At 60.5% G+C, this 18,580-nt stretch overlaps 1 protein-coding gene across 1 annotated transcript in view; it reads right to left on the reverse strand.

Moving 5' to 3' along the window:
• The window catches only part of DNAH17 (dynein axonemal heavy chain 17), a 112,935-nt gene that overhangs the window by 22,525 nt on the left and 71,830 nt on the right, over positions 1–18,580 (reverse strand). The window contains exons 35-51 of the mRNA XM_040456779.1: positions 18,285–18,556; positions 17,497–17,644; positions 17,025–17,116; positions 16,229–16,390; positions 15,586–15,750; positions 15,177–15,368; positions 10,467–10,733; positions 9,273–9,434; positions 7,587–7,820; positions 7,068–7,232; positions 5,513–5,608; positions 5,141–5,358; positions 3,654–3,861; positions 3,206–3,321; positions 1,549–1,741; positions 796–1,031; positions 26–148 (exon numbers count right to left, since the gene is read on the reverse strand). Of these exons, the coding sequence (XP_040312713.1) occupies positions 26–148; positions 796–1,031; positions 1,549–1,741; positions 3,206–3,321; positions 3,654–3,861; positions 5,141–5,358; positions 5,513–5,608; positions 7,068–7,232; positions 7,587–7,820; positions 9,273–9,434; positions 10,467–10,733; positions 15,177–15,368; positions 15,586–15,750; positions 16,229–16,390; positions 17,025–17,116; positions 17,497–17,644; positions 18,285–18,556 (3,049 nt within the window). The remainder of the gene's footprint in view (positions 1–25; positions 149–795; positions 1,032–1,548; positions 1,742–3,205; positions 3,322–3,653; positions 3,862–5,140; positions 5,359–5,512; positions 5,609–7,067; positions 7,233–7,586; positions 7,821–9,272; positions 9,435–10,466; positions 10,734–15,176; positions 15,369–15,585; positions 15,751–16,228; positions 16,391–17,024; positions 17,117–17,496; positions 17,645–18,284; positions 18,557–18,580) is intronic.

Raw genomic sequence — 18,580 nt, forward strand, 5'->3', positions numbered from 1 at the left:
GGCACGGATGGAACCCGGAACTCACTTTCCCTTTTTAATGGTATTCCTGCCCAGCAGCGGGTCCAGCACGGGGTCCACGGTTTCGCCAATGTTCTCGATGAGCAAGGTGTGCCCTTCGGAAATGGCCTGCTCGATGATGTCCAGGTAGCTGCGGGACGACACGGGGGGCATTTAATGCGGGGGGCTCAGTGACGGCACCGCTGGGTGCCCCAGGGACAGCTGTCAGAGCAAGAAGGCACCTAAAGACGAGCGGCCGAGGGGCCAGCAGTGCATGTCCTCTGCGACCCGCCTTCCCCGAGGGGCGCTCCCCTCCGGGCCTATGGGAGCACAGCTCTGTTCTCACTTCTGTGTGTGGCTCCACGTCCCCAGTGCTCCAGGAAGGCGCACGGGGTGGCCTTAGTGACCGTCTGTAGCAAGGAAGCCAGCCCCGCTGGAGATAAGAAATGAGAAATGACCAGCCGGAAGCCCCTTGGCCAGCACACGGCCGGGCGGGACGCAGCCCGGGCTGGAGCCCAGGTGAGCACTTCCTGCCCGCAGCTGCGGCAGGTACTGGGGGGAAGAGAGGAGAGCCCCGAGTTTGCTTCTTCACTCTTGCCGCTGTTCCCCAAGGCCAAATGTGGGAAAACAAATCCACCTGCAGGCCAGCATCTGTGTTTCAAGATCACCCATCCGTTTAACAAGGACGAAACACCCCAGGTGACTTTCCACACACAGGGGCCCAGCAGCCAGTGGCTACGCTTAGAGCCCGCCCCCCGCCCCAGGCCCCTCTGGCTCCTGCCTGCCACCATCACGCACCTCTTCTGTCCCAGGCGGATGGCTTTCAGTTCGAGGCCGTATTTGTTTTTGATCCACTTGATTCCTTGCAGCTGGGCGTCCACGATGAGGGGCCAGCGCTCTGTGTTGCACAGGATGGTGGCATTCTCAGTGGACATGCGGTCACTGGGGAGACCCTGGTTGTTCCAAGTGGCCACGTCCGCGTCATCGGTCAGTAGGCTCAAGGGGTCCAGACCTTCCGTGATCGGGATGGGGACCTGCCAGGGGGGAGCACTAGTCCTCAGAAGAGGTGATGTGGCCTTACTGCCCCGCGGGAAACAGCTCTCCAAGTGACACGGTAGGTCTGTGGTTAGACCACGGACGAGCCGTGTCGTCTGGAAGACAGCCAAGCGACTGACAGAGCCCCTGGGAACCCGCCAAGAAGGGCGGCAGCACGCTGGGCCACGATTTATTTATTTTAGAGCGAGGGCACCAGCAGGTGCACGTGTGAGTAAGCCGGCAGGGGCAGAGAGCGAGAGAGAGAGAGAGAGTCCCGGGCAGGCTCCACACTCGTGGCAGAGCCTGACACGGGGCTCAGTCCTACGACCCCGGGATCATGACCTGCAGCTGAACCCAAGAGTCAGATGCTCAACCAGCTGAGTCACCCAGGAGTCTCTGGGCCACAGTTGAAACCCGCAATGGCCAGAGCGTCTGTGAGTGTGGCATTTGGCTGGGTCTGCCCTGCCAGGGGCCTCCCCAAGTTTCCTGAGCTACAAACGCAACCCAACCTCTTACCTTTAACTTCTTTATATAAGGGATCCAAAATCTCTCCATCAGCTCGTTGCGGTATTTCTTGGTGAAGTAGCCCATGTAGGAGACGAAGGCGGAAATCAGCAGGACGTCCCCGCACAGGGTGACCCCCTGGCTTTTGAAGTTCTTCACCGACTCAGCCCAGCGGATGTTTTCCGATGCCAATCCCCCTACCAGCCTGAATGGAAACACGAGGTCAGTGGGGGCCAAGGGAAAGACCGGAAGGCGGCCTCCGCTTCTAATGCCGTGAGGCTTGGGCGTTTCCTATCCTTCCTTGGCTCGGAGCTTCGGCAGTGGAAATGCGTTGGGGGACGTTTGGGGGAAGGACTGCTTCAGGGAAGCAAAACTAATGCTTCCTGGAGGCAGCTGGGGACCGAGTTCTGCCTTGATGTCATTGCTCCGCTGACGTTATTTGAATGTTTCACCCACGTGCTATATAAAGCTGCAGCCCGGTCACCGCCGAGCGCGGGCTTGGCAAGTGACAGGTCCTGGTAGAGGTGGAGTGGCCACGGCGGCCACGGGCCAGTGTGGCATCCAGAGGGCAGCTGGCCCACGTGGAGCGGGGACTGCAGGGGACGCATCATGTGTCACGGGCCACCGGCCTGAGAACTGGTCCCTGACCCTAGATGTGACCCCACAAGCCTGAGAACATTGAAATATTTGTTGAAAGCGCAGGCCCACCGAGGCCCGTCCTTAGCATCACCCGAGGGGCCCTTGCCTCCCAGGGAGGCGCTTTGATTTTTTTTTGGCAGGCGTGGTCCAGTCTGCACCCTGCTGGAGGCTAGGGCCGTGCAGGCTGGGGGTCTCCCGGGGTCCCCGTGTCTCACTGACCACAGCTACAGTGGGCTGCTGGCCCCCTCCGGGGCAGAGAAAATACCACCAGAAGCCATGCACTAGGACCGACCCCTCCGGCAGCTCTGTGCCAGGCTCTGGGCGTCGCTTTCGGAAATCCAAAGACAAAGTCCTGAAGCCTTGCTGTCTACGGGGGCAGCCGCCGGCACATGTGGCCAGCCCACACCCGCGTGGCCGGTCTGAATTGACGTGTGTGTGTGGGTTTCAAGGGCCCGGGGGGGGGCGAACGTGCATCAGTGGTCTCACCGGTCATTCTTAATGATCACATGTGATCACAACTGATCACACGTTGGAATGATCAAATTTGGGGTTCTGTAAAATGCATTATCGAAGTCCGTTTCCTCTCTGTCCTCTGCTAAGGTGGCAACCAGAACACATAAAATGATGGGTGTGGCCTCAGTCCCTTTGGACAGCCCTGCTCTGGAAGCCCCAGAAGCCGGCGCCCACACCACGGGCGGTAAGAGTGGGAGCAAGGGGGATCTGCCCTGGGTGTGGGGGGGGTGGGGTCTGTGGATGCCGCATCCCAAGCAGGTCGGGGTAGGTCTGGGTTATGCGGGGTTCCCCCCCTGCCTGAGGTCACGGGATGCGTAGGGGTGCGTCGTGGAGGGCTACCGGCTCTGGGAGGTGGGGACACTGGCCAGTAGTCCGTCAGGGGGGTCTGTCCTCATGACTTAGCACAAGTGGGGACATTGCTGCCTGCACCTGGGGCTGTTCCTCCCCCTCCAAAAGCCGCCCGACCCTTCAGGGCACCTGAAAACAGGAGGGGCACCCGCGGGGCCGAGAGAGCTACCTGTTGGCCAGCGAGATCACCCTGTTGGTGGCATCTGCCTCTTGCTGGCACTTGATCTTTTCCGCTGTCGCCTTTTCAAAGGCTGACGTTAGGTTGCTCAGGTTGGCATTGAGTTCCTGGGAAAACAGATGGAGAGAGGCCCTCAAGTGGGGCTGTGCTGGGTGTCCCAGCATCCTCGGGAGCGAGCGCAGCGGGGCCGTGAGCAGTGAGCGCCGAGCGGGGCCTCCCGTGCTGGCTGGGCCCGAGGAGCCAGGAGTGTGGGCATCTGGTCCCTGCGGCTGCGGGGGTTATTTGCGGTGCTGAGTACCTGGCGGCCGCCGCGCCCACCCCTCCTCTGTGGGGTAGTGATGGGCAGAGTGAGCGCCTGGCTCCGGTGCTCCCCATCCCCCCCCCCCGCCGCCCCGCCCCGCCCCCGGGGCTGCAGGTGCCGATGTGGACCCGCGCTCACGGCAATCTTGTTTTTGATCCGTGACAGCTTCTCCTGCGCCTCCGCCAGCTCGGCATTCGCCTCCTCCAGGGCCTGCCTCTTGGGGGCCACGTCACAATACACCTCGTAGAAGCGCACGATGTTGATGCACCAGGAGCACAGGCCCGCGGCGGCCGTGGACTTGGAGCGGATGAACTCGGGGTCGAAGGTCGGGTTGCCTTGGTAGGGCCTGGAGGGGGAGCAGGTGTGGGCTCTGCAGGCCTCAGGCCTCCCCTGCGTCTGTCCCTCCGGCCCTCAGCTGGCCCCTGACCGCGGAGCACAGGCAATTACCAGGGAGCACGGTGAATCGGTTTTTTTTTTTGGGGGGGGGCGTGGTGGGGAAGGGTCTTCAAGAAGAAGAAAAAAGTGAAACACTGAAGTCTGGCCCCAGAAGTGGTTTGGGGTGTGAGGGGGCACAGAGGCACTTTAGACCCTTCTGGAAACCAGTATTTTAAGAAGCGACAGCGACGTCGTTAAGCGTAACAGACTGAACTCCCTGCAGAAAGACTCTCGAATGGGTTAATTCAAAATAGAACCGACGAGCAATTTGGACGTCGGCCGGGAGTACAGCCGGCCATCCCCGCCCTCGGTTTACTTCGTGTTTCCTCTAGGTTGATGTTGCGACAGGTTTATGTGTTTAGACACCCGTCGGGGGCCGCGGCCGTCGGGGAGATGGCAGAACGGAGACGGCCTGAATCTTCCGCGGTTTGGGACCAGTTAGGGAAATTACACTCTGCCTGCCGCTGAGGCCGTCCGGCGGTTAGAGGAGAGCCCGATGAACCGGCAAGAAAACGTGTTCTCCGGTCAGCGCCAGGAGCCCCGCGATCTCTGCACACACACAGGCGTCTCGACCGTGGGGGAGCCGGCGCCAGCGAGGAGGCTGAGCGCGCGTCCACCTCCCGGTGGTGGAGGCCCCTTGTCGGCATTTGGTTTGCTCCCCCCGCCCGCCCCTCAGCAACTCGGCCAGCCCACCGGGTCTGCCCCTCCAGGTGTGGCGCATTTACGGTGACAACAGCGGGAAGCAGAAAGCACGCACGACGGGGCCCGAGTCAGCGGATGCACACGCGTGTGTGCGTGTGTGCGTATGTGTGTGTGCAACTGCTCTCGCCTCTAGGGGCCCTGGTGGCGTTTCTCGTGGTCCTGTGGGCTGTGTGACGGGTTGTTAGACCCTCCCATGCGCTGTTGTGGATTTTGAGCCACGGGCCTTTCCGCCTGCACTGACCCCTTCCGGTGGGGAAGGAAGAGGGTGCTGAGGTGCCCCAGGACCTGCGTGCGGCCACGTTTCCCCAGGCCGCCCCCCGCCAGCTCCGGGGGCCCACCTTGCTGCACACGGCCTGAGGCCCTGCCCCACCCCAGCCGGCACAGCCTTCCCCTGGGAACAGGTCTCTGGCCCGGGGCGGGCGGGAGGGGACCCGGGGGACCCTGGCACCACTCTGCTGAGCTGGGCGGTGCGGTCGAGCCTGACTCACTTAAACGCCTTCAGGCAGGCCTCGGGGATGTGCTCCTTGTCAAACTTCTTCAAGGAGTCCAGGAACGTGTCCACTTTGCCCATCATGATTTTGGCCGCTTTCCAGCTCTTGTCCTTGGGGATCTTGCCCCCCGGCGCGGTCAGGATCATGACGGCGGCCGTGACGTTGACCACGGCGTCCGGGGGGGACCCGAAGGACTTCAGCTCGGTCAGGTTGTTCTGAAAATGACAGATGGGGAGCACCTGAAAGGGGCCCGCAGGCCCCGGGACCACCCCGGGAAGCTTCCACAAGCCTGTGGCCGCTTGCACACACACACCACGGCTTTCTCCTCCACTCTGGCTTGTCCGTTTCTTGCTCCTTCCCTTCCCGCACCTTATTCAGCGTGTCGAGAGCTTCCTGCGCGGCCAGCAGGGCCGGCTCCGCCTTGGCCAGGTCCGTTTCACATGCCTTTTGTTTCTCTGTGACATTCTGGAAGGAAGCCACGCGGGAAAGATCAGTGCAGGGATTGGTGGGGGCTGCGTGTGAGAGTGTGTGTGTGGGTGTGTGTGTGTAGCCCTGGGCAGCAGCGAGAGCACGGACGGAAGTGAGGAGGGTGCTGTGCCCCGTGCTCCCCTTCATGCCCGGGAGGTCACTGGTCACCGCCTGGAGCCCGCCTTTCTCCTCTCCGCCCCTCTGCCCCTGACCCTCAACAGGTTGGAATGAGCCATGGGGGTGGCGGACTTGGGGTTCTGGAATGGCCCCCGCTTCCGGGACTGACAGCGGTTAATGTCCGGCACCCACCCGTCTCCAGCCCCTGCATCCAGAAACAGCCCCCGCGAGGGTGCTCTGGGGAGGAAGGCCCGGGTGCTATCCCTGGGGCAGCCTGCCCAGCCAGCACCTTCCACGCCCGTTCCTGTGGTCGTGCCCCACGGTGTTCTTAAAGTCAGGGGCAGGATGCACTCTCCACGGGGTGCCTTGCAGAGAGACCCTCTCCTTTCTGTCCTCGTCCTCTGCACCCAGAAAAGCCCCCAGCCCCTACTGACTCCTTCCTGATGGACACCACGCTGCTACTGGTCTCTGTGCTCGGCACCCAGAGACTCGGAGGGGTTCGTCCCGATCCGAGGAGCGAACGCACAGGTGTGTGAACACGTTCTCACTTCCTTACGGGGAGGGCGAGCCAGACCTCCGAACTGTTCCATTTTGGAGAAATCACACACTGGCACTAGGAGACAGTAAGGCCTCAGAGCCAGCGGCGGGGGCTCCTCGTGGCCCAGGTCTCTTGGGGTGAAGGCGCTGCCTGGGCGGGCTAACCCGGGGGCACTACCCGGGGCTTCCTCCCCGGGGAGCACCCCTGACCCCGGGGTTGGAGAGCGGTGGGTGCCTGGGCATTAAGAGCCACACGTGGTATCAGGCAGGTCACAGAGTTTGGGGTGTGGATGTGGGTCCTGACTGCCACTCCCTAGTTTCGAGACCCCCGGGCACGTTGCCGACCACCCTGAGCCTCAGAGGGTCGTGGTTCTGCAGTCCTGCCACCCCGCCCGGCCCAGTGACCTCGGCACCTCTGGAGGGAGCTCCTGGCACAGGGTCTGAGGACCGGGGCCCCCATCCAAGGGCGGGGCGCTTCTCAAACCCTAATGTGCTCACAGGTCCCTGGCATCTTGTTAAAATGCAGACCTGATTCAGCAGAGCTGGGCCGGGGCCCGAGAACCTGCGTCTCTTACCAGCTCCTGGAAATGCCACCAAGGTGGCCTGGGGACAGATGGCACGGCTCCAAGAGGAGACGGCCCTCCTCTGAGCTGGGAGAGATGCCCCCTCAGGGGGCTTCCTGCAGGTCTGGGAGCCCTCCCGGCCTTTGCCTGGGCCCATGGGAGATACTGACCACTCAGGGGAGGCCTGGCCCGGCATAGCCATGAGCCACAGCCCACGGAGGCCCCGCGTGTCTGCACACCTTGTTGATGACCTCCACCTTGGCCTCCTCCTCGTCCGCAATGGCTTTCTCTTTGCTGACCTTCTCGGTTTCCACACCCACCACCTGGATCAGCTTGTCGGCATTCTCGTTTTTCTGCTTGAGCTCAGCCTCCTGAGTCGCCAGCTTGGCTTTTAAGTCATCCACCTCGGGGAGGAGACGCCAAGAGACGGGTGAGCTTGGGCCCCGGGGCCACGACACAGAGCGGGAGGGGGGTGCGGGGAGGCAGTAAGTGATAGGGTGGCCTCAGTGCAGGGCGTCCTGGAACAGGCACGTCACGGACGCGCCGGACTGGACGCACGAATCCCGCCCGGCTCGGCCGACGCGAAGCACCCAACGTAACGTCAGCGCTGCGAAAGCATTTCGAACCCGTTTTTGTTTTTTTTGTTTGTTTTTTTTTTTTTTAATATGAAAACCCACGCGTCCTTTCTGGCGTGAGAATGGACGTTTCTCTAAGGCGGGAATCCCGTTCCTGCGACTCGGGGGAAGGTTCTTCCCTACCTGGGACGCTGTGCTCTGCAGTTTCATCAGGCCGTTCTCCAGCCTCTCGATCTTGGCCACCAGCTCCATTCTCTTCCTGGCCAGCAGGTTCTGGTACAGTTTGATCTGCTCCAGGAAGGTTTTGGGGGTGGTGTAGTTGTAACGCCTCTCGGTGGCCAGGTACAGCCTGGACATCTCGTTGACCGTTGTGTGCACGTAGGCTATGAAGAGACTGATGGAAGCCTTGACATCTCCCTGCAAAGGCAAGATGGGCCGTTGGTTGCCTGTCCCCTGGCGGGAGCGACCCCACTCCGGTGGGGGCCCTGGAGGAGCCCCGGGAGGAGTGGGGGCCGTCAAGACAGCAGTGCCCGTGCAGGCCGTCGTGGGCGCTTGGTGACATTGTACCACCAAGGGTCTGGCTCAGTGCCAGGGACGCAGCATGGCTTGACTCCCATGATCACCTCCACGCCCGCCCATACCTGGGAGAGTGCAGGGCCCGACGGTATGTTTGAGTGACCTGGGCCATCCAGTAGGCATGTATTGTGCGAAGGGTCCTACGCTGGGTCCTGCTTCCCACGGCAGGGTCACAGCCACCACCGTCTGGGTCCACCCCATCTGCCTGGGCGCCTGGTCCCAGGAATGGTCCAAGCCATACCAGCCGTGATTCAAGGTAATTTGGAAACGTGTTCCCCCTGATACCTGCTGCTTCAGCATCTGCCCTGCGGCCCTCGCTGGTGGTGCCAGCCAAGGGGGCCTCTCCCCGATCTTGGTGGGGGGGGGGCTGGAAACCCCACATCTGTGCCCCGAACAAAGTGTGGGAAGGGCCCATCCCAGAGTAGGTGCTCTAGCAATGACCACCAGATTTTACCCACCAGGCCCACGGTTAATTTCAGGTTCAGTACTTAGTAACTGAATATGTGTCCAAAACAAAACAAAACAAAACAAAACAAAACATGATAACCAAGTGTGACTTATTCTAGGGCTCCTCATTTCCCCCACTGGCCGGGTCAGGGTTTAATGGCCATTTCTAGGCCAGCAGTTAGCTCAAACAGTGATCGTGGGCACCGTCTTTCGATTAAAGAAACGGCCTGCAAAAGACAAGCAGACTGACTTCCCCATCACAGCCGTCCTGGCCTGTAGAGGAGAAGGGCCAGGGCACAGGGGACGGGGGCAGCCCCGGGCAGGGCTGTGCCGGAGCCCGAGACCAGAGTAAGTGTGGGCCTCTGTGCCCGCTTATCAAGTAAACACGGGCTCCCCAGGCAGCCCTGATCAGGCACTACGTTTAAAGCCTGACCTGCTCAGTCTGTTTGTACCCCAGTGTCAACCCTCCTGCCCCAGCCCCGTGGGGCCGTGGCCTCAGGGGAGGGTACTCCAAGCTGGCAGAAACAAGAGTCTGGGGGCACAGCAATGCAGGACGTGAAAAACAACCAAAACTCATCATCGTTTGCGATTTTGATCAATTTTGATACTCGTTCGTTGTGAATTATTCGGCATTAATTTGGATGGTTAAACGAACCACATTAAGACATCACCGATCTTGACTGCTTGAAGTTACTCCCTCCCTTCTCTTAAATTGTGCACCAAGGCGAGTTCTTACTTGCCTGGAGGCAGAGTGCGTGGGGTCCCCCTGTCCCACGCGGCAGACCCTCCCGGCTCTGTGAGCCCCAGTACAGGGGGCGGCAGAGGGGGCCGTGCCCAGTGACTCACCTGAATGCCCTCCGTTTCCTCGAGGAAGCGTGCACTCACGGACACCAGGGCATCTTCTGGCCACTCGTGGAACCAGTTGATGGCCGTGCAGTTGACAATGGCGGGGAATTTTCTTGCCCGCACACGCAGGACGGAGCCCACGGGAGAGAAACACAGGATCACCTAGATGCGGGACACAGAGGGACAGCTCATTGGTCATGGTGCTGCTGAGGCCAGAGCCTGCCAGTCCAGCAGAAAGCTCCTTCGGAAGGAAAGCTCTCTGTGTCGTCCGTTTCGGGTGTCCGCAGAGAGCACCCGGGGTTCTGAGTTTGCATCACAACCGATAAATGCTCCACTGACTTCACGCCTCTCATGAGGGATGGAGAAGTGTGCAGGCAAGGCCCTCTGTCACGGCCGCCGCAAAGTGGGGGAGAGAAAGGCCAGATGAAGGACAGAGTGGGGAATGAGCACCCAGGCCGGGCAGATAAGGCCCAAGGACAGGGCCGGCCTCCTCCAGGCCTCCGAGAAGGTGGCTAATCCCCAGACAGTCGGGACTCCCTGGGACCCCAGCTGTTCATAGGTGCTATGCAAACAGGCCCTGGGGTCCCTTTGGCTGGACTGGGAAGAGCCTCAGCCCTGCGGGCCCCTCCTTGTTCTCCTTCCACGGGGATCCTGGGCTGGCTCATTGGAAGTGGCCGTTCGACCGGAGAAAAGCCGGGCGGGGCACGGGGAGCATCCATCAGGGGTTCCTTCAGCCCCCAAACAATGTCTACTGGTCAGACTGTGTGACCCAGCAGGTTCTAGAAGAGCTGCTGGGCTGAGCCCTCCCAGAGGGCAGCACCATCTTGGTCAGGGGGCAGCTGCCCCTTCTGGATGCTGACAGAAGGGAGAAAAGGACCCAAAGTGCCCTCAGTCCAGTGGGGTAGTTCAGCCCAGTTTCCCTAAGAAAGAACGTTGAAGGTCAAGGCCTACTTCCTCATCTATTTACACCCGTGTGTGTGTGTCGGGGGGGGGGGGGGGTAGAAAACGCTTCTCTTGGCCACGAGACACCTCCGTCGGCTCACGTCCACCACGCAGCCCCACCGTCCTCTCCGATGGGCCTTCCACGTGCGAAGGGGGAGCAGCCCCTCCACCGCCCACCCGACTCCGCACGGAGGAAAGGACCTGAGCCCCGCGCCGGGCCCCCCGGGATGCTGCGAAGACGCGAGCTCCCACCTTAAGCTGCCTGCGCACTTTGTCAATGAAGAATTTCCAGCATGTTTCCCGAGTGTCGTTCATGCCGAGGGACTTCACTTGGGGTCGCACAGAGGAGATGATGTTCTCCAACTCGTCGTCCGTAAACAGCCCCGGTATCTCCCCCGAGGCCAGCAGGTCGTTGATCAGCACCAGAAACTGCTCTTCGGCCACCTGGGAGTCTGTCATCAGGAACACCGAGGGGACATTCTTCACAGCTGACTTTATGTACTGTGCACCCAGGTCAACCTGGACGCAAGGAGAACATGCCGAGGGTCGGTCACGGGGACGTTTGCTTGGAGGCGTCCCCCACAACCACCCGGGAGGGGACAACCGGGGATCAGCTTTGTAAGCAACGTGCGGGGTGTGTAGAAGGGGACCCAAAACCTTGGGCGGGGAGTAGCCACGCTCACAGCGCCCACGCAGGCAGAAGCAACCCAAGTGTCCGTCGGCCAACAAACGGACAAAGGTGGCCTCTCCATATGATGGATTATTGAGGCTTCAGCAGGAAAGACATCCTGACACCTGCCGCAACCCGGATGTGCCTGGGGGACGTGACTCCCGTCCGCAAACGACAAATACCGACAAATACCGTAGGATTCCACTGGCAGGAGGCCCCTGGTGTGGTCAGGTTCATACAGACAGAACGTAGCGGGGTGGGCGCCAGGGGTGGGGACTTCGTGTTTCAGTTTGGGAAGACGGAGATGGGGTGGGGCGGGGGTTATACACCAATGTGGGTGTGCTCAATGCCACTGACCTGTATGGTGACAATGGTAAATTTTGTGTTGTGCACACAGTTTGCTACTGAGAAAAGATAAAACGGGGGGGGGATCCCTCAAATAGAGATCCCAAAGGAGGTCCTCAGTAAATGCACCGTGGGCTCAGGTCTGGAGCTCAGTGCCAGGAGGACACCGCTCCGAGCAATCCCTACACGGAGCGAAACGCCTGTCCCGTCCCTACTAGGATTTAAAGAAACAGCCCCACGAAACGACTATGCTCATTCTGGAAGCATCCGCGAAGGAGACCAGTAAAAAGGAGAAAGAACAAACACGTCAGAACGGTACGAATACCTTGCGTTGCTTGAAGAATGTGCCCCCTTGCACGCGAGAGATGTAAATATTCGTTCGAAACGTCTGTCGTCCAGGTACTAATGCGAGTTTGCAGGGCTTGATGACCTACTACGTGCAATGTCTAATTTTTCTTTGAGACCGATGGGCCCGTGTAATCGTTTCAAAGGCTTTAAAACGGGCCAGCTGGAGGCATCCCGTGTGGCTCAGTGCTGCCCTCTGGCAGTGGCCAGCCTCCCTGGCGTCTTTGTCCGGACAGAAACGTTACCAAGGTCCTTAGCTGGAGGGGACAGCGGTGGAAAGCAAGCCCCAAGTTCCACGTGTTTGACAACTTAGCACGAAAGAAAGCGAGGGGAGGTCCTGAGCTAGAAGAGGAGGGCCACACCGGTGGGGTTCGGGCAGGGGCAGGGGTGCAGGCTGGAGGAGCCTCAGAGCTAGGAGGAAGGCTCTCCTCGTCTTGCCGCCCCACTGAGCCCATGGTTGGAGATGTGTCTAAATCCAGAGGCCTGAGCGTGTGCGGCCCGGCTGTCACCCCCAGGGAGGTGGCGGAGGGCAGCGGGTCTGTGAGTGGGAAGGCAGCTTCTGGGGTGGGGGTGGGGTCGGCAGGATGCCGCGGAGGCCCCTTTCTTCCTGCAGGTGGGAGCCACTGGGTGCAAAGCTGCAAAGGTTCCCCAAATTCAGATTCCAAGCCTGGCCCGACTGGCTGAGGCGCGCAAAGCTAACTGTACGGCCGTCCAGGTCAGGGTGGAAGTTTCTGGAAAGACTGAAGGCCTAGGAATGGGGATAAGGGGCTCCTCCTGACCCAGCTGCTCCCCCTCCCGCCACGTCTCAGTCTGTGGCTCCTTCCCATCAGCCCACAGGTGCTCCGCTGCTCGGCCGGCTGGCTCTCTCGGTGCCCCCAGAAGAGCCCGTGAGGCTGTCCCTCCTCTGTTGCGTCCCTGTCCTGCCCTGCCTTGGCTCTGGCCCCGCTGTCTCAAAGCTTCACCCCTCTGACCCTGGCGGCCACACCTGCCCTCATGTGGCCTCGCCCTGCGTGTTCTCTCTTGCCTGTCCCTCACTCCCACCCTCTTAGGCTGCTGGTCCCGTCCTGGGGTCCCCGCCTCCCACCTCCCAGCACTTCCCAGCCCCCCAGCACGTCCTACCTCTCCCCCAAATTCCTCAGGTGCCCGTGTATGCGGAGCGGCATCACATAGGTTCCTCCCGGCTGCCCCCCGGGCCCCCAGCCCAGATCTGCCCCGGCCTCATTTGCGGCCTGTCGGAGGGCCCTGCTGGGCGCTGCTCCGGGTGCGGACGTCACAGTCACCTCCCAAAGCTCGGGTGCCTGCGGGTCCCTTCCCCACTCGCCCCTCGTTGACAAGGAGGTCAGTGATCACCCACGTCCAGGGGGAGTCTAGGGGTCGGCATAGGTGGAGGGGAGCACACGCTCCCATCTCTGGCTGGGAGGCCCCCTAAGCTGCTTATTATCATCAGACCATGGGCTGGGCCCTTGCTCAACTTCCGGGGTTCCCCATCAGGTGCATCCCTACTCGCCGGGCTATGACTCAGGCTTTGGGGGAGCATCCCACAGGAATACAAACAGGGCAGCGCTGGGGCCCGGAGAGTGGGGAGCCCAGCGAGGCCCTGCCCCCCTACTCCCTCCTGTGCAGGCAGAGCCCTGGTGGGTGGGGGCACCCCTAGACTGCCCCTCAGGTCTCTCCCTTCCCGCTCCCTACACGGCCCGGTCCCAGCCCCTGTGGGGCACGAGGCTTTTCTGCACCTCCCCACCGCTCACCCCGCGGCACTCTCTGTGGTCCTCAAACCGCCCTCCATTTTGTTCTGGGACCTTCCCAGGTCTTGGTTCTCTCTGCTCAAACACTTGATGGCATCTCATTTCCTGGGGACCACGTCCAGGATTCTCCACAGTGTCCCTCGGGGGCGGTTCCTGACCCCTTTCCTGCCTCTAACCTCCAGCGGGCGTCCACAGCTTATGGTATGGACCGCGTAACGACATCACATCACTAACAGCACAACACAAGCCCCGTCAGCCCGCTTTGTCTGCTTCTTTACTTCTGAACACACAGCAGCTGCTCAATAAGTGATAGCGGGCAGTTAGCACCAGCCGGCTCGCAGTGGGTGTTGAGGGCACAGTCCTCAGATTGCCTGTAAGAACGCTGTTCAGACTCAACACTCACAACTGGCCCTAAAGTGGCGTGCCAGGGACAAAATCCACACAGTGACAGACACCGGGATGCAATTGTAAAAATAAACCAGTATTTGGGGCGCCTGGGTGGCTCATTCGGTTAAGTGTCCAACTTCGGCTCAGGTCATGATCTCACGGTTCATGAGTTCAAGCCCTGTATTGGGCTCTGTGCTGATGGCTCAGAACCTGGAGCCTGCTTCCGATTCTGTGTCTCCCTCTCTCTCTGCCCCTCCTCTGCTCACACTCTGTCTCTCTCTCTCTCTTTCTCTCTCAAAAATAAGTAAACATTACAAAAAAGAAATAAACCAGTATAACTTGGTTGATAGATTAGAAACTTTTCAGTGGAGAAAACCCAGTGAGATGATACAGCTCAGAGGCGAGGGTCCTAAATGCCATCGAGTGCACCTGGGAAATCAGAGTGAACTAACTTGACCAGCTAAGCTGCGAGCTGGTCCAGTCCAGGAGGCAGTGTAGCCCCCGTAGGAAGACCTTTCCCTTAACGCAAGGACCTAAAAATACATCGGCTAGTCCTTTGCTGCAAAGAGTAGAATCCACTGGGGACAATGCCAAGGACAGAAGCCACATGCTTGTCCAGAGGTTGTGGTCCCTGGCAGAGCCCCCCTGGCAGAGCCGGCAGGGCTGAGAATTAGCACCCCGTCCCCACTGTTGTTCCAAGGGTCTCTGCCAGCGGCCCACCTCCTCCCGCAGAGCATCCCAGGGCGCTGTGCCCCGGCAGGGCTCCAGGTCACCCCGCTAAAGCTGCCCACCAATGACCCTCAGGGTCCTCGGGGCCCCGTGCAGTGGGGAGGGTCCCCGCTGGGTCCGGCCTGCAGAAGCGGCCCCCCCGGCACCAACGCAGAGAGAGATGCGCCCCCTGTAATGCGGTCGAATCAGTTTCAGTTCTAATCTGAAGCAGGACGCCGATTTGCCCTGGGCCACTCATGTCTGATGAGCACAGTTCCCCGGCCAGAGCAAACTTTCGGGAAAAAGAAATCAATGAAAAGCCTCCGCGGCACGTCTTGGCGATGGGAGACCCGTTGACACTAATGTTTGTTTGATTAATTCAAAAAGCAGCCTGGCAGGATCCAAGTTCGTAGTCAGATACCGAGTAACCGCCCGGAATTATTTACTCTGGGGACCCGGGAACGACACAGAACAACTCGGCGACCAGGGGCAAGAACCGGGTCCCGCTGCTGGTGGGCTGACCCTACAGACTCCAGCCCGGCGGGGACGGGGACCCGCACGGCCTCTCCCCTGGGCCACAGGGGCGCGGGCGCTGGTGGAAGCACGTGCCCCGGCCCTTACTCCCTCCGACGAGGACCCTGCAGGGACATTCACTTTCTGTGTCCCGGGGGCCTCTTTTCGGACCGGCGCGTGGTCAGAGTTTCCCTGCCCCCCTCCTCCTCCCCTTCCACAGGGGCGGCTCGTCAGAAAGCCACATCTCACCTTGAGGTCTGGGATCCCATAGCCCTTCCTGAGGCTGATCTGGAACACGTCCAGCGCGCTGATGTAGGCGGCCAGGCGCGAGAGGCTCTGTTTACCGCTGCCTCCCACACCCACCAGCAGGGCGTTCCCACGGGGCGACTCCAAGATGCGGTTGATTTTGCAGACGTGAGCCACCGCGTCTTCGAACAGCACCTGCCGAGAGCCGAGAGGCTTCTTGGCATCCCGGGGCGCGCGGATGCGGCTCCGTCCACGGCCCAGACCCTCCTCGGGCGAGGGGAGGGGGGTCCAGGTGGCCTTTGCCAGGAGTCATGCCGCCCCAGGGCACCGCTGTGGTTCCCAGCGAGGCAGGACGGGGAAAGCGGGGTCCCGGCCCCTCGCCTGTGCTGTCAGCACGGCGCACGCCCCTCACCAAGTTCATGACCGCGTTGACTTCGTTGTAACTGTCGAGGACGTCCACCAGGAGCTTGTGTAGATGGGCCACGTTGGTTACCGCGAGGTATTTGGGCTCGCCGATCCCGTGAGAGAAGTGGCAGAAGATATTTGGCTTGGCGAAGAGAAGCTCTTCGCCGAGATCCTAGGAATAAGAGGTAAGGCACTTCCCCGGTCCATCGTGGGCACGCAGCTCAACACAGCAGCGGCCCCGGGACGCCGGGCCGAGTCTTCATGGGCCCAAACCGCTGCTGCTGGGGCCCTGCAGACCAGCGGGCAAAAAACTCCCCGGTAGGACGGTCCCATCTCCCATCACGTCAGGAGAAAGAAAAGAATCTTCCAAGAAAGCCTAGGACGTACGAGCAGAGCACCATGAGCCAGGCAGGCCTTTCTCTACCCCAAGCGGACGGAGGGAGCTCATCACATCCCGACCTACTGAGGCGTCAGTCCTTCCCCCAGACACACACTCGCGTGACCGAGTCATTTCTAGGGACCCGGCGCGGTCCTTCGCACGCTCACGTCGGGGCCCTTCCGAGGGGGCTCGCCTTATCGGCGGGCCCCAGGCACCCTGCCCTCCTAGAGCCTGTCGGGGCTCATCAGAGGGACTTGGTGGCTTGACTTACATCAAAGAATTTCTTGGTGGAAGCCATCGTGACTCTGCGCAGCACGTCCTGGTCTTTCCCGTCCACCATCTTGTCGCCATACACCCTCTCGGCTTCATGCAGCCAGAGGCGGACTAGGTCGAGCGGTACCCTCAGGATCTCCGCTGTGGAGAATAAGAGCCCCTGCCCCAGGCACGGGACGGTCAGCGTCGTCAGCTGCACTACGGAGGCCAGCCAGGTGCCGTACGCAGCTGACGCGAGAGAGTGGTCACTTCCCCAGGCGGTGATCTGCCAAGCCACGGATGGCCGAGGCCACGTGCATCCCGGAGGCTGTGTCGCGGGCAGAGATGTGGGGGAATCCTCCTCCCGAGACAGGGCCGATGCCTTCATTCTCTAACCGGGTGGCTGGCGGAGAAGGGACAGACGAGTCTGGCCACGAGGGGGAACCAGACTCTCGAAGGCCACAGGGCGGGCAGTTACGGGCCGGGGATCCGCCGCAAGCCTGCCTGTGTCCGGTCCTGGCTCAGCCGTTTGCCGACCGAGTGCCCCGGGCACGTCCAACAGGTTCTTAAGGAGAGTCTACCACGTTCCAGACCCTCTCTGGGGCTCGGGGATCACGGCCCAGATAGGCCCTGCTTGCATGGGGTCCACACTTCTAGGGGGAGATGCAACCAGGCAAGCAAAACAACAAGGTAATGACACACGCAGCCCCGTCATCATTGCTGTCATCAGTCCATAGGTCGCTTTGCTTTCTCTCCTGAGAGCAGCGCAGGAGGAGAGCACCCACGGATCAGGGACTTGGCCAGAAGAGCAGTACCTGGAAAATACTGGAGAGGTCCCTCAGGTTGAAGACGTAATGAAATTTAATGGCCGTGGGAAGAAACATTGCAGCGACTTTCTGATGCAGGGCTGTTACCGGAAAAAGATACATCGATTCTTAGGTGCTCTTAACGGCCTCAGGAAGGGCAGAGCTTAAAGGTACAGTTTCGAAGGCAAATGGAGTACGAGGTGGTGACAGTTTGAGTAAGAAGTTCTGCACGGCCGAAGAGGGAGGCTTGCTGCCCTACTGACGTGTAAATCACTCCTTGTACACTGAATTTCCTACCCCCGCCCTCCCCTCAAGCCAGTGGATTTCATCACATCTCCTGCTGCAACATAGCATCGTTTAAAAATATTGATTTTAAAAGTATAAATAACATATCTGCCAGGGGAGACCACGAAGAAGCCATCAGCCCCATGAAGCAGGAGGTTTTCCTGACAGGAGGGGAGGGGATGAGCCGTCAGCTTACCCAGGGCCGAGGTCACCAGCTGGGCGCTCATCTTCTGAACCACCGTGGGGACCGAGCGCAAGGCCAGGTGCTGGGCCAGGATCGTGTTGTAGATGGTGGTGAGGGCCTCCTGGCCCGGAAAGCTCACGGCAAACACGCAAAAGTGGCGCTGCCGGGAATAACCACAGATCCCCGTCAGGCGGCCCCAGGGGGACCAGCTGGTGGCCCGGGCTGCCTGCCTGCCTGGGGGCGCAGGCTCCACCCCCGTCACCTAGTGTCTCGCGGGCACGGTCGGAACGGACGGTCTCCCTCCTTGGGCCTCGTATGTGGTGAGATCGAACGAAATCATAAGGATCCGCTTAGATCCTTCAGAAGCGAGGTCCTGCCTGGATGGGGTTGCAGACGTTAGTATGGGAGATCCTGCTAAATCTGAGTTTCAGAGGGGCGCCTGGGAGGCTCAGTCGGTTCAGCATCCGACTTCGGCTCAGGTCACGATCTCGCGGTCCGTGAGTTCGGGCCCCGCATCAGGCTCTGTGCTGACGGCTCACAGCCTGGAGCCCGCTTGGGATTCTGTGTCTCCCTCTCTCTCTGACCGACCCCCGTTCATGCTCTGTCTCTCTCTGTCTCAGAAATAAACAAACATTAAAACAAAACAAAACAAAACAAAATAATAGATAAATCTGAGTTTTAGGTAAATAACAAACAATTGTCCTGATGGGTAAGCGTGTCCCGAATACTGTAGGGGATGTGCTTGTTCTGAGACCTCAACCCCACGGCGGCGGGACGAGCTGAGTTTGGCTTCCACCCACCTGGAGCCTGGGGTCGATGGTGAACGATCCGGAGGTGGGGTTCATGCAAGCCACGTACTGACAGTTGTGGATGTCCTTCAGCGTCAGCTTCTGTCTGTCGTACCTGCGCGAGGGAGACCCCCCCCAAAGTCGTGCCACCGGCCCCCACCCTGCCCGCCATCGTCTCTCGCACGTGGTGACCAAAACCCGCCACGAGTGTTGCTTATATGTGAACGGGCCGATTTCACTTCCTGTCCTCAAGGAAAATCTGGAAACGAGAGGCGGTGGGGTGGCTCAGCGTGCAGGCGTGAGCTTCC

This window comes from Herpailurus yagouaroundi, unplaced genomic scaffold, assembly GCF_014898765.1.
Source record: "Herpailurus yagouaroundi ecotype Mexico unplaced genomic scaffold, PumYag 217, whole genome shotgun sequence".
Classification (NCBI taxonomy): Eukaryota; Metazoa; Chordata; class Mammalia; order Carnivora; family Felidae; genus Herpailurus; species Herpailurus yagouaroundi.